Consider the following 15107-nt stretch of genomic DNA (forward strand, 5'->3'; position numbering starts at 1 on the left):
AAAAATAAATTGGGAACACAAAAACTAAACATATATTTTTTAAAACATTATTTTTTTCTTAACTTAACCTATTTCTTACTTTGTGACTGACAGAGCCTGGTGGGTGGACTCATGGGGCTGAGACAATTAATTATAAAGCAGCACTAAATCATTAATTCCACCGCTATTACTGTGTGTGTACAGTCATTGTCAGCTTTGAAGGTTACCTTTATTTAAGTAAACATTATTCCCCACCGCAAATAAAACCAAAAGTGGCTGAAAATGCCATTTTAAGCTTTTTCTTAAAGTTCAAATTCTGGCTGGTTGGACTTACATGATAGTATTGCGCAACCTAACTCCGTATGGTACCGTCCTTTTCCAGAATTTGACCAATCAGAGCAGCGAACAGGTGGACGCACCAGCCAATCACAGCGGTTTCTCTCGGCATAGAGCATTACAACCCGTAGACACAATTTTGTGATCGTTACAGTGATATAATGCAGGCTAACGAGTTGCAGCGCGAATATTAGGTGTTGGACACTCCGGTTAATTTGACAAATTGCGATTTTTTAAAGCTGTTTTGTTAAAATTTTAAGCTAGTGGGAGCTTTGAGGGCGCTCCGTGTTTTCAAAGCCCGAAATAATCGCTGTCAGGAGGACTACTGTTTTGTTGATGTCATCCGCGGCAGAGCTGTAGCGACCTTCAATTTCTGGGCAAGACCGGGATAAACAAAGACTGTTTTTTTACGTGTTTTTTCTGTCTTTGTTTGTTTTTTATTGTCGCCAGTGACACCAGCAACGAGGATGGGACTTTGGCTGCGCTGTATCCTGCTGTTATCTGTCTCCACTTTTACAGCCGGTGTAGATTTCCAGCTGGGATCCAAACCCTTCGGACAGTCGCTTTTCTCGAAGCGTTCAAACATTGAAGCAAAAGCTGCAAGCATCGTAAAGAGGTCCCTGCCCGCATGGCTGGCTCCATCACCAAACCACAAGATAAAACGGAGAAGCACCGAGCAGGCGGACTCCTGCAAAGCTCTACAAGGATCTGACACCAAGTTAGCCGGCAACACCCACCGTGTAAGTTACCAACTGAGGTCGTGTTTCCCTTCACACGTCTGACAATTAAATGAGCCTAGAGGAGATGATGCGCAGGTGCTAACCAGGTGCACAAATAGGCCTAATCAGCTATTCAGTGACCTTAGAAACCTGATGGGCTGTTTTCCACTCAACTGTAAGCCCTGAAGCCCAGGATAACAAATACAAGGAATTGCATTGCGGATATATTTTTCCTGTAAGGGACTGTTCTTTATTTACCAGAGGAGGCGGGTGGCTCCTTTCTTCTTAAATTCTGACCCTCCTCGAAGCTACATTTTTTTTCCTTGAGCCTCCCTTTGTGGACTGGCTGAAAATGCACGACCCTCCTTCCACCATAAATTAATTAATACATTTTTAAAGCTTATCCTCAGATGTATGAAAGTTAAAAGCTGAAGACGAAATCCTGGAGTTAAAAAAAGTCTGTTTTTCAACCTAAAACCTAAATTTTAAACCAAGTGTAATTTTGTTGTGTAGTTTTGTCGGAATATCACTATTTTAGGCTCAGATTGTGCGTTTGTCACTAGGGCTGCAACTAACTAAAATGTTAAAAAATGTCGGTCTGTCTCTCCCAAACCCCAAAATTATGTCATCTAATGTCTTGTTTCGTACTCACGCCACTCACGTTTTAGTTCACCGTCATGGGAGAGTGTGTAAAGCTGCCAATATTTGAGCGTACCAATTATTTTAATAGTCGATAAGTCATCGATTAGTCGACTAATTGTTGCAGCCCTATTTGTCACACACGATGTGTCCGAGGACTATCGGAAATTTGAAAATCCAATGATAATTTCTGTTGTTACCGTTTCTGGCTATGATAAATGGTGTAAGTTTGGTGATTTAGAAAGAAAACATGCCTTCGAAACTCCCCAGATTTGAAAGGCATGTTTTCTCGAAAATTGGTGCTAAAATAAATAAAAAATGTAGCCATTTAAATGTGTCTGCCCCTCTCCTAAACCAAAATAGATACTTATGTCCCTCCGCAGTCTTAAAAAATAGTTTGACATGTCTTCCCCTTTTTTGCACCACTCCCTGCTCCCATCATAAGTAAGAACAGTCCCTAAAACAAAATACTTAATTAAAGATCCAAAATGACATTCAACATCCAAATCTCTCTTTCTATACCTCTCTCAATGTTCAGCCAACCATTAAAGGTACCATCTCGCCTTTCTGTTGCCTACCAATTCTGGACTGCTATGATTTTTTGTCTTTATTTGGTGCAGTGAAACACAGTGTAGGGAAACAATAACAGCGCCTATTTTCCTCATGCTATAAGACCTATGTAGGTTCCACTGAAGCACTGCCAGACTGGTTTACCTCTCAAATGCTCCATTACTGGCCATGACCTATATCTTATTCTTCTCCAGAATGGAGCTGTATTCTGTATTTAAGGATCCACTGAGACTGAATCTGCCCCAGTGCTGACAGGGAAATGTGCCCAGTGGGATCCATGTGACTGGCTGTGTGGTAGTTATTTTGTAATTAAAAGCTGTGTTTGTTTGAGAGTGAGAGCAGTTAGCGAGCAGGAAGTCTGTTAGGATACAGACAGACTACAGTGTTTTGTTTTTACTAGCACTGAAATCCTGGGTAGGAGAGGAGGCTAAGTGGTCTCACCAGATGTGTAATGGATTTCACTGTTTTAGCACTTTACCCTGGAAGTGAAAACCCCCAAATTAATGCGGCTTATAAAAATATCTACGCAGCTATGCAGTGGTCTCCTCAAAACAAACAGGAGGCTAAGACCTCAGTAGAGTCCTGTGCTGCTTGTTTTCCCAGCTCCTCACTGCCATGTGATCAACTTTGCATTGCAGGCTTTGTATACTTGGCCTCGGTAATCTAAAGTTGACAGAATTCCTGTCACGTCATTCCCCTCGAGGCTACTGTTACAGGTCCCACTGGTGCCGGAGCTGCTAACAGCATGAGTTGCTGATACGGACCTGCCCAAACTGTTTGTGAACGTTCACATGGTTGAAGAATAGGATTGCAACTGTATGAAATTTTTATAATATGATAATCGTCTCAGAAAATATTGCAGTTTTACAGTATCACAGTATGAAGGTGTTACACCATTATTATGATTTACAGTGGCCCGTGAAAGAATGAGAAAGGTTTTTATTTGGGTAAACAAAAAGTTATGTGTAAAAAGTCTGACAGGTGGTTGAGAAGGAAAGGAGATACACAAGCCTGGCTGAATTTTTCCCCACTACTGTAGATAAGCAAATGTACACGGTATGACTACGATTACCACGGTATGCAGTGTCACAGCAAGGTTCAACATTAATGCTTTTATGGGTCAAAAATCTGCTTGCCTAAAGTTAGTGTGTACTTGCCTCTTAACAAATAGTTTTATTTATCAGCGGTTATCAAATAACAACAGAAGTTGCAGCAAACTGCACAGTACATGCCTAATAAATGCCTGTAGCTCATGTGTCCAGATTTACTGAAATGCTCGCCTGCCCTTAAGGTCATAAACTTTGACTTTACTCGTCACCATTTTCTTGCGAGTGCCCAATTGGTAATGAGCGTATACAACTTTCATTGACATGAGAAGGAAGTGAGGTGACTCACTCCTTAGCTAATTCCATCATCAGCGCCAAAAAAAAGGACATGTTTAAGGGAATACTTCACCCACAAAATGGCAATGGCAACCCTGTGAGGAATAATGGGCCACTGATTTGGGTTTCAGTAATCAAGACTCTTACATCACGCAGCTGGACTCTCTCTGAAAATAAAAGCAAAAGTATTTTCATTATAAATGGACTTGATATGCACAAGACTGTCGTCAAAGTGAAAGTCTGATTCTTGACCTCAGTTTTTAATGTGGTGCGCAGTCGTCGTATTCACAAGTCTGCGCTGAGAGCAACTGGCTCAAAGCCTTGTGTTTGCTGAAATGCTTGTGTGTTTGATAAGTGGTGCTTCACTTTTTACACTTTGTCATCTCTTCTTAACCACATGGTGAGGGGAAACATGGTGCCAGTCAAAGCAAAAATACAGTCTGGAAGCAAAATTCACAATTAGGTTTTGACTGCAGTTTATAACTGTGTGGTCAGATCATCCCTTCCTGCCAGCTGGACGCCAACTCCTCTCACAATTTAGTGTCATTCACACAGCTGTGTAGACATACTGCTTAACTGCTCCTGTGATTTTTATGCACAATGTTTATTTCTAATGTATTTTTTGTCTTTTTTTAGTATACCTTCAATGACCTGAGTGGGTCAGTGTCGCTGGCCTGGGTTGGAGATGGCACAGGGGTGAGTGTTCTTCTGTTTGCACCTAACATGCTTCTCATGCAGTGTTGCTCCTCTGTGATGTTAATAGGATAAACTTGGCTGGATTATTCAGTGAACTGTGTGAAAGTGGCACGGTAGTTTGCCTGTAAAGAACCTCGCAGATTACATAATGAGTTCCCTCACATCAGGGTCTAGTGCACATTAATAAATGATCCATGCTCCACTTTCCTCAAGCTGAACCTTCTTCTCCTGGCAGGTCATCCTGGCTTTGACGACTTTCCAGGTGCCCTTCTTCATGCTAAGGCTTGGGCAGTCCAAGCTCTATCGCAGGTAAGTCTCACGATCACACTTGTTGGAAAAACCACACGGTTTGCATTTGATTTGCATTTAATTTGGCTGCATCCACTCGTCTCCCAGTGAGAACTACGGGAAGTCGTTTGAGGATGTGACCAGCCTCATCAACAACACCTTCATCAGATCAGAGTTTGGCATTGCTATTGGGAACTCTGGGAAAGTAAGTCACGGCCACATGAACAAACATATAGCACTTCTGTAATGTGTGCCTGATGTAAAGACACTGTAACATCTTAACCTTTAACGTCCTGAATTTGGGGCTCTGGCTTTTAGGTGATCCTGACAGGAGAAGTGTCCGGAGATCAAGCCTCTCGGATCTTTGTCTCCAGTGACTTTGGAAAGAGTTTCACACCCAGAGACCTGCCTTTCATCCCCCTCATGCAGATCACATACAACCCTGAGAACGCCAATGTGTTGTTGGTCTTCAGCAACAACGTAAGTAGTGAATGTTAAAGAGCTGAAGATTTATTTGGAAGGAAAAGTTAGCTAGTCTATATAAACTTAAAACCTCCAGCTCTGTGTGCAGGTAACTCAGATAAGTAACAACAGATTCCTGCAGATACTTAAAATTAAAATTATTCATCTTAAATAAGGCCTTAATTGGTATTAAAATGTCTTAAATCTATCTTTCAAAAGCCTTAAAAGTGTCAGACATGGAAAGAAGATTTTTATGAATCCTTTTTTTCTGACATTGCATAGTTAAGTCTCAAAACAATGGGTGACATCTATTTTTTTGTAAATAATTTACCAATCCTTCTCACATTAACACATTAAAGTCACCCAGCTCAGGACAGCCAAACAAACAACATTCTGTTAGCTATCTGTCACTGTTCCCTGGACGACGTGGGAAGTGCAAAGTCGACAAAAATTGGCCATTTGACCAAGACTTCGTAGTATGGCTGAAAACAATATAAGGCGACAGGTTTTCCAAACTGGGCATGATGGGTATCAAGGCAGTGGAATACCACAAGCAGAGTGAGAAACACAAACTTGCACAGCAAACCCATCAACAAACGTGGGCAAAATTGTCCCTAACCCTAATTAACTGATGTTGGCTCATGTTTTTTTGTTATTGAATTTTGGTTATTGTAAAATTGGTCTTAAATATTATTCCCAGTGGCATTAAAAAGTCTTAACTTGCCTTAAGATGTGTGAACCCTGAATTAGTAATCATAAATCTGTCATTAATTTAAGAGGGTGAGCAAACTGAAGCAAAGGTCAACATCTCACTTCCTCATAGCAAGAAAACTACTGCTGGTCAACCATTTGTTTGCACAGAGTACATTTATTAACATATTTATGGCATTTATGGGCCCCTCTAGTATTCCAGATTATGTGTGTCCCGTGTAAACAGTGGTGTCTTTGCAGTTAACCATGAGTTCATCGTTTGATAAATCTTTTTTCCTGTCGTCAGAATGAACTGTGGCTGTCTGAAGATTTGGGCAGCAACTGGAAAAAGATCCACGACATGGTGTGTCTCGTGAAATGGTAAGAGACTAGACAAGCTAATATTAGCATTAGCACCTTTGCCAGGTGCTCAGTAAACAAACACCAGTGTCATTTAATATCCCCGAGTGTCTGTGACTCAGGGAAATATTTCTATTCAGTGAGAATAGAGAGGAGTGAAGGAACAATGTTCTTATTGGTCTGGCATGTTGCAAAGATTTCCAGAAGTGATATCTGGTATCTGTTTGTCAGTTCTCCTTGGCTGTAATTTTAATTCCTCCAAGAGGGTTATTATTACAGGTAGTTGAAGCCAGTAAAGCTCCACCCCTGTTTGCTGTGGAGCTTTATCACTGATCAAAGCAAAGCCTGTTTAACCGTGTTTGGTTTTGATATGCTAACTGCTAATGCTAAATGCTAATTGATACATGTAAGATTTGTACATTAAATAACATGAGGCAAACATGTTCATAATTTTCCTCCCAAGACTTTTATTGTTGCTCCACCTTTGCGAAGTAGGCAGTAAAACTGCATTGCAGTGACTGTTTGACTAGCTCTGTTGTTGCCAAGCCCTCGCAGCACTCCTGTTGTTTTAGAGGCACTTCCTGGTATGCATCACTTAGTAACCTTGGCTGCTCTGAATATCTTTCTAGTCACCTTTAAGGTTTTGTTTTCAAGGTCTCTGTGCTTGAGAGAACTGCATGTACAAAAATTTCTTCCTGAAACCTTTCATGACTATCCCAAAGACGCTTGTCTGATCAAGCTCCAGGAAAATGGGTCATTCTCAACTGGGGCAGGAGCTTTCTGTAGTCAAAGCATAATACTCAGAAGACAGTAAATATTTAGGTAGGGCATGGCTGGTTGCATTTGATAAGCTTGTCACATGATATGTACTTTCACAGTGAAGCAAAACTTTTATGGAAACAGATGTAGAATGCATAAAGACTCCTGATTTCTTCAATCCTTATTTTGTTGTTTATTAAGATGTAAGCTCAACGAGAGCTGTCACATCCTTGTCAAAAGAGCAGCCTACATCTATTTTGCATTTCATATCCTTGACTCTGTGGATTCAAAATGTGTATGTCTGCTTATCTGAAAATTCTTGGTACTTTCCATTCTGATTCTAGGGGACGGCAAAATACCATCTTCTTTACAGCCAGCCATAACGGATCCTGCGGTAAGTGAAAATTAGCATGTGCAACCTCTGTGTGTGTACATGTAGATTACTGAGGTGCAGTACATGGAATATAATGTCTTTTAAACTCAAGACATTTTAAAGGTATACCATGCCGGATTTGTTGGCTACAGTTTGTGATAAGTATCAAAATGAAAGTGAAAGCCAACCCCAGCTTTGTCTGTTTGGCAATTGCCTCGCTATATTTGTGTTTTTTGAGCGCTATGTAGCTTCCTCTTTTTTTTTCTTTTTTTTTTTTTTTAGATTTTTCAGCATTTTGCCTTACTAGATAGCACAATCTAAGCATGAAAGGGGGAGAAAGGGGATGACATGCAGCAAAGGGCCACAAGTGGCAGTTGAACTGGTAGCTGCTGTGGCAAGGATATTTCCTTTGTATATAGGATGACTGCTCTACCCACTAAGCCAGTGGGCGCCTGCGTGCTGGCTACCTTTTTATTAAGTCCTGACCACTCCTGCGCACTGTGCCCAGGAAGATCCGAAACACAGTATAATAAGAAGAAAGTAGGCAAAGTCTCTGCAGATAAATACACCACAATACACTTCTATAAAAGAGAAATTACTTTTGTATGAATCTATACATTGTTGTTAGGAAAATCCTGCATAGTGTACCTTTTAAAGATAATTGTCTGCATGTTTTTATTGAGACCTCTTTTTACATGGATAAACTGGATTTGGATTGGACAATGAATACAAATTGTAATGACAAATGGTATCAAGACTGCCATGATTTCGTCTCATATTTCTCTTAAATGCTATACGTAACTAGTTACACTTTCCATGTTGTCTTTTTTTTGTAGTTGATCGGGGAATGCTGGAACTGAGGAGGACGACAGACTACGGTAAAACCATCAAGACTGTTGCCACGAAGATCTACTCCTTCGGCCTGGGTGGACGCTTCCTCTTTGCCTCTGTAATGACGGGCAAGGTTAGTATACAGAATTTTGATGGAGGGGTCTCTGACTGATTTGAATCTTAGGCTTTTGGGGAGGCAGCCCTAATATTATCAGCATCAACTGTATCCAGTTAATTTTTACAGTGTAATGTTTGGCCACCTAAAAAATCATTTAGAATGATTGAATGGGAATAGGCTATGCAGAACTAATCTACAGAGACAAAGACAGAGAATGACAGCCCTGCCCACAGTCCTCCTCAGATTACGGAGGGTTGGAGAAACACCAGTCTTATTTGTCTTGCATGTAGCAATGATTTCCAGAAGTAATATCTGGTATCTGTCAGTCAGTCACCCTTTTGTTTAAGTTTATAAGTTTAAGTTTAAGTTTATTCACTTTATTTAGTTTTAGTTCCTTCGATGGATATTGGATAGATACCCTAGCTCATACAGTTCTTATGGTTAAGAAACTGTGACGTTATCTAACGGCAGTTATGGCAAACCAGTTAATCTGGGTATCTCAAGTCATCATATTTGAATGTTTGCTAAATGTGCACTGCATGGCGAGCTCATGTGGATATTGTTACACTCAAAATACATGGCTCTCATGACGTGTTGTGTGTGCTTACATGTGTGCACTGTGCATGGCCCTGTTTCTTTTCCTTTACCTTATGAATGTAAGTCAATTTGCCTGAGGTAAATACTCTCCAAACTGCTCTTTTTCCACATCATTTCCTCTTTCTTTCGTCTTGTCCTTCTCATTGTTTTTCTTTCTTTCCCCATCTCTTCCTCTGCAGGGCACTCTGAGGATGATCTATGTGTCAGTGGATCAGGGTGAGACGTGGAACATGGCCCAGCTGCCCCCAGTCGGTCACGAGCAGTTCTACTCCATCCTTGCAGCGAACGATGAAATGGTCTTCATGCATGTCGATGAGCCAGGAGGTCAGTTCACACAGAAACCTCTCCTGTTCACTCTTGGTCCTGTAGTGACCTTATTCCTGGTCCACGTGATACCTTGCATAAATTATTGGAACCAGCAATTTCCAATGGTAACGGTACGCTAATCCTTTTTCCTAAAGCGAATGGGACATAAAACACTCAGAACATGCCACCTGTTAAACCTCAAATGGGATAATGTGATCATACCTGTGCTATCTCTGACAGCCATCTCAAGCACGGGTTGTTTAATTTTGTAACCATTCTGTCCATGTTGAGAACATGAGAGTTTTCTCTCCAGTATTTGTTAACCAATTAGTGTGTTTTTTTCCTATACCCACAGATACAGGATTTGGTACCATTTATGTGTCAGATGACCGGGGCACTGTGTACTCCAAGTCACTGGAGCGCCACCTTTACACCACCACAGGCGGCGACACAGACTTCACTAATGTCACCTCTCTGAGAGGAGTTTTCATCACCAGCGTCCTGGCAGAAGGTAACTCTATTCATGTGCCTGTGCTTAGATAAAAGAATTGCAACACACACCTGCACTCAGACTCCCTTCAGAAGAACATACACGTATGAGTTCTCAATTGCATAGCGATGTGACGGTGTTACGTAAATATTTAATTAGCTGTTCAGTGTCAGACTTGATGTCTTTCTGATGCCGCTGGCTGACGCCTCAACAGAAATACCACATCACCAGCTCAGTCTTAACTTCATTATGTCTGCTGCACACTTTATTTTCTGTTCAGTCTCCTCTGTCTTTCTTCTTTTATTTTTACCTCTTTTTCTTACCTCTACTTTAAAGCTTTATTTGCAAGCATTGTTTTTGGATAGGCACATCAGCTTAATTTTTTAAAAGGACCGATTATGTCTTTTATCATTTTCTGTCATGTATGTATATATATATGTATAATGATTTTATACAATGAAGGATGTTCATATTAAATGTGGTCAAAGTTTCAAATCTCTGTGAGCAAAAACTTCAGGCTTCAGACAGTTATGAAGACTTGATGTTTTCTACTTTGAGACAAGCTGACATCACCCTGGAGGGTTTCTTTACATGGGCATCTGCTCCAAACACGCTACCGCAAGCATTTACATGACTTGGCTCAAGGTCAAGGTTATTTCATTTGTCTCACATGGGAGAAAACTGTCTTGGGTAATAGGAAATTGCTGCATCAAACCAAACATTGCAGTACAAAACATGAAATAGAAAAGAAGAAAGAAAAGACATTGAATTTTAAATAGGACACATGCGTATTATGTGAATTAGACGCTGCAAATTAGAATAACGGGGCATACTTCTGCCACCCTGGGGATTCAGACATATATCCACTGCATACTAACAAACTCAAACACTCTCATCCACGCTTAAATAGTGTACATGCTACAGAACAGTACGCACTACTTCAAACATGCTAATGTTGGGGAAACAGGTAATCTTGCTCGCTGATTTCTCCCCGAATCGGCCCATATTCCTGCTGGAACATGTGAAGACTTTGGCTTAGAAGCTTTTTTTGGGTGATTTTTCACTGTAGAAAGTGCCGCTCTACTCAGTTACAGTCATTTCAAGCTGCAATAAAGGTGCATAAGACCTAGAAACGCTGACCAATCAGAGCAAACTGGGCTTTTTTTGGGCATAAGAGACAGGTGCTAGGGTGAATACAGGTGTTCTAGCACAGACAGCAGGAGGAAAATAAAGTGTTTTTGACCATTAAAGCATGTAAACACATCTAGTAGAATCCTGAAATATGCATCTGAAAATGAGGATAATAGTTCCCCTGTAAGGATCCCTGTAAATGCGCTGTCCTTGTCATGTTGCTCCAGATACCTCTGTGCAGTCTGTGGTGTCCTTTGATCAGGGAGGAGAATGGGTTCCCTTGCGAAAACCTGCCAACAGCAAGTGTGATGCGACAGCCAAAGACCCAGACAAGGTAAAGAGAAGAAGCTGGTGTGTCTGGAGAAAAAACAGATAGAAAGTTGATGGAAACTGTGCACTTTGATGAATTAGGGTTTGAAACTTACTTTGGACTGCAGTGCCAAAACACAGTCCATTTATTGTGTCAGTATTTGTTATTTTTCAAGTTGTTTTTTGGACTGTCACAGTGTTGGTGATATAACCAGTCTGATACCAAATGCTGCTTGTGTTTGTGTCTGTAGTGCGCTCTTCACATCCACGCAGCCTACAGTATTGCTATGAGGCTGAATGTCCCCATGCTGCCTCTGTCTGAACCAAACGCTGTCGGTCTCATCTTAGCTCATGGTAATTCTCAGTTCAGAATTTTCAGACAAGTGTTTTTGACAATGTCCAAGTTTTTTTTTAAAGATATCTACTATAGTAGATAGTTATTAAAGAGATTTTTTGCCATCTCACCATTTATGTTTTTCATCAGGGAGTGTTGGTGATGCTATCTCAGTGATGAAGCCTGATGTGTATGTGTCCGATGACGGGGGGTACACCTGGATAAAGGCCCTCAATGGGCCCCATCACTACGCTATTCTGGACTCTGGAGGGCTGCTGGTCGCTGTGGAGCACAGCCCCACTCAACCTATCAACAAGATAAAGTGAGTTACACGCTGCCTTCAAGTGGAACTCGTGAGCTCGTGGTTACAACATGGGAGGTCATGTGCAGGATATGCTTGCCATTTCAAGTGGTTAAGCAGCTATGCAGCGGCAACTGTCGGCATCCAGAAGCCATTAAGAAGAGTTTAGCTTTTTGGCTAGCGGCTAATGTAATGCAGGGAATGCAAAGGCATAATGACAGAGGAAAAAGATGAGGCTGTCAGGAAGATCAGCTATTTCCCCACAGATATTATAAGATTATGTCTACATGACTAAAATTACAATGTATTAACATACCATCCACCAAAAAATGGACTTCCATGGTCCCTACACTTTCTAAAAATGCCAGCAAACACATCACAACTCGTGAACTCAGAGCATCAGAGAATTTCTGCTTAAAAGTTTAATACCACAAAAGAGAGGCGTTCATATGGACTCATCTCATGAACACAGTGAACATGACCCCATTTGAAGGTAGCAACAATCAGAGGGAACAGATGAGTTTGTATTTTCTGATGCTTGAATTCTGTTTTCATTTTTCTTAATGTGATTTATATGAGTTCTGATTTTAATTTACATTGCATGCTTTACAGCTTAGTGCTTTACTTTTAAGTTTCTTTGGGTTATGCTAATATTTGCACATGCTTTTGTGTCCTGGCAGATTCTCTACTGATGAAGGACAGTGCTGGGGTGTTTACACCTTCACCCAAGAGCCCATCTACTTTACTGGGCTGGCATCAGAGCCTGGAGCTCGCTCCATGAATGTCAGTATCTGGGGCTACAGAGACTCCCTCCTCAGCCAGTACTGGATCTCCACCACCATCGACTTCAGGGATCTTCTCACCAGAGACTGTGAGTCACATGAGAATCATGTTGATACAACAAACTGACTGTAATGCAGTATTTAGTGAGCTGTTGTGATCTGAGATTACGTGTAACAGATTCCAAAATATTTATGTTTGTAGGTGATGACAAGGACTACGTGCAGTGGCTGGCCCACTCGGATGACATCAGTGACCCCAACGATGGCTGCATGCTGGGCTACAAAGAGAAGTTCCTCCGTCTCAGGAAGGACTCTGTTTGTTGGAACGGACGAGATTACAATGTCAACACCCAGCCAACTCCGTGTCCGTGCACCCTGGATGACTTCCTGTGGTAAGATGCTCACTGTGTCCCAAATCTATGTTACCTACTAATTATACACAGTGTATGCTGCATTGTAATCGTCATAGTATACTGTTTTTGCGGTTAGTGTACAAAAGAAAATCCACATACTTGAAGGTATACTATGCAGGAATTGTTGGTTACTGTAAGTAAACACAACATTTAAAGTTAACCCCTCCTCCCTACAATATCTGTACATACACTGCAAGCTACTGTGCTAATGTAGGAACGTTAGGTTACTTGTAATGGAAAAGCCGATACTTAAGCTAGCTAACTAAGCTAACCACTGGCACCTACCTTTCCATCAGAAAACATGCCAACTCTGTGTTGCTCTTCATCCAGGCCAACCCTGGATTCACTCTTGTTTTGGGATGAGCTTTATCCACTTTGCTTTTTTTTTTTTTTTTTTTTTTTTTTTTGGGGCACTGTGTCCGTGATTTTAATAGGTTCCTCCTGGATGTGTGCTGCTGCTACCTGGTCACTCTCTTTTTATTAAATCCTGACCTCACCTGCTTGTTGTTGTTGGCTGGGGACTACACCCCACTGCCCACGTCCTAAACACAGCAAAATAAAATGAAAATTGGAAAATAGAGGCAGAGGGCAGAGTCTCTGCAGATAAACCCGCCACCACTAACTTCTAGTGGGTTATAAGTGATGGTTGAGAGGGATTACTTCTGTATGACTCTATACATACATTGTGTTTTTTGTTGGAAGGTACTGTGTTGTATGTGTTTTACCTCTTTATACTAACAGGAAGTGATGCAGTCAGTCAGTTGCACAATATAAACCGTCCATCAAACTGCAATTTTGTAATGTCACGGCAAGTTAAGCTTCAAGAAATGGAAGCAAAATGTCTTAAGATTTAATATGCTTTTTGAGATTTTTGACCACCATCCACAATTTAATTCTTTTATTTAGCTGTAAGCAGGTCCCTTTGTGCATTGCATTGTGGGAGAATATTATCAATCAACAGCACACTCAAAAAAGTGTGTTTATTTAGTATGCATTCTGACTATACTTTACTTTTGCCAAAGTGCTGCTAACTAGCTGTGATTGCTGGTGTAAGAATCTTTTAAGTAAAGGTAAAAGGTTGCTCATTTAAATGTTTACTCTGTAATGGATGCTTTGAAACATAAAATACAGTAACTGGAGAGTTCACATTTAACGTGTCAAAGTGGTTTTAAATAAGAGTGTAAAAGTATTCTGGAGTGGATTTTTCCACAAGTAAAAATGAATTGTAACTGAAAAGTACAAGTGCTGAGCCACACAAGCTGTCCGTTACAAGAGTAACAAGAGCAAATGCAGGTTATTTCTTCCACCCTTGCTCACCATCCTGGCATCTTCTGACTCTTTGCAGTGACTTTGGATATTACCGTAAAGAGAACAGCTCTGAGTGTGTGGAGCAGCCGGACCTGAAAGGCAAAGTGCTGGAGTTCTGTCTGCACGGCAAAGAGGAACAACTGCAGACCAGTGGGTGAGTGAAATGTGTTGACGCTCTTCTGTGATCATTGATGACACATGATTTCTTTCAACTTGTCTGTAACTGTCTAGTCTGCTTGATAATTATATTTATTTACTGTGTCATGTTTTAATATTAAATACATATTAATTTTGCAACGGCTACAATGTAAAATACATTCTGTACAAGGCCATCACCATTGCAACATTTTATGGTAGAAAGAGAGAGAGGATTGCTCTCAGTGTTTCTCAGAGGAGACAAGTGATGAAAATGAAGAAGTAATTGTCACGCAGAGGAAGTAGATCAGGGTGAGAGTGACTCCTCAGTGAGGAGGAGTGAATGCTGACTGTAAAAGCAAATGAAATTTTCAGTAAACTGTGCTTGCTTGTCTGCATGCAGACTGACTTCACAGAAATGACAGTACATCTTGACACTAAATGAACAGAACACAGAAGGTTATATAAACCAGTTAAACCATTATGTGCAGTAGATAGGGTCACTGTCGTATCCATACAGCTAAATTTATATGTATAGAATTGTGATAATAAATTAACACTAAGTATAACTGTCATTCACTGTTGATGTGTCTTTGTTCCACAGCTATAGGAAAATCCCTGGTGATAAATGTGAGGGAGGAAACATGCCGGAGCGTAAAGAGATTGACCTTAGTAAGAGATGTGTGAGCGACCTGGTGGCTCCTGAACTTCTGGTCAGTACCTTTGCCTACTAATATATATAAATATATATATATATATATATATATATATATATATATATATATATATATATATATAT

At 40.7% G+C, this 15107-nt stretch overlaps 1 protein-coding gene across 1 annotated transcript in view; it reads left to right on the forward strand.

Annotated features, from left to right (window-relative positions):
- The first annotated feature begins 441 nt into the window (after positions 1-441).
- Positions 442-15107, forward strand: part of sort1b (sortilin 1b) — a 19940-nt gene continuing 5274 nt past the window's right edge. Inside the window, exons 1-17 of the mRNA XM_050064074.1 lie at positions 442-1055; positions 4262-4321; positions 4557-4630; positions 4718-4814; positions 4928-5089; positions 6069-6142; positions 7225-7274; positions 8090-8217; positions 8979-9123; positions 9461-9616; positions 10954-11060; positions 11287-11389; positions 11520-11691; positions 12351-12541; positions 12655-12844; positions 14211-14327; positions 14913-15021. Of these exons, the coding sequence (XP_049920031.1) occupies positions 783-1055; positions 4262-4321; positions 4557-4630; positions 4718-4814; positions 4928-5089; positions 6069-6142; positions 7225-7274; positions 8090-8217; positions 8979-9123; positions 9461-9616; positions 10954-11060; positions 11287-11389; positions 11520-11691; positions 12351-12541; positions 12655-12844; positions 14211-14327; positions 14913-15021 (2208 nt within the window). The 5' untranslated portion in view covers positions 442-782. The remainder of the gene's footprint in view (positions 1056-4261; positions 4322-4556; positions 4631-4717; positions 4815-4927; positions 5090-6068; positions 6143-7224; positions 7275-8089; positions 8218-8978; positions 9124-9460; positions 9617-10953; positions 11061-11286; positions 11390-11519; positions 11692-12350; positions 12542-12654; positions 12845-14210; positions 14328-14912; positions 15022-15107) is intronic.

This window comes from Epinephelus moara, chromosome 16 (assembly GCF_006386435.1).
Source record: "Epinephelus moara isolate mb chromosome 16, YSFRI_EMoa_1.0, whole genome shotgun sequence".
Classification (NCBI taxonomy): Eukaryota; Metazoa; Chordata; class Actinopteri; order Perciformes; family Serranidae; genus Epinephelus; species Epinephelus moara.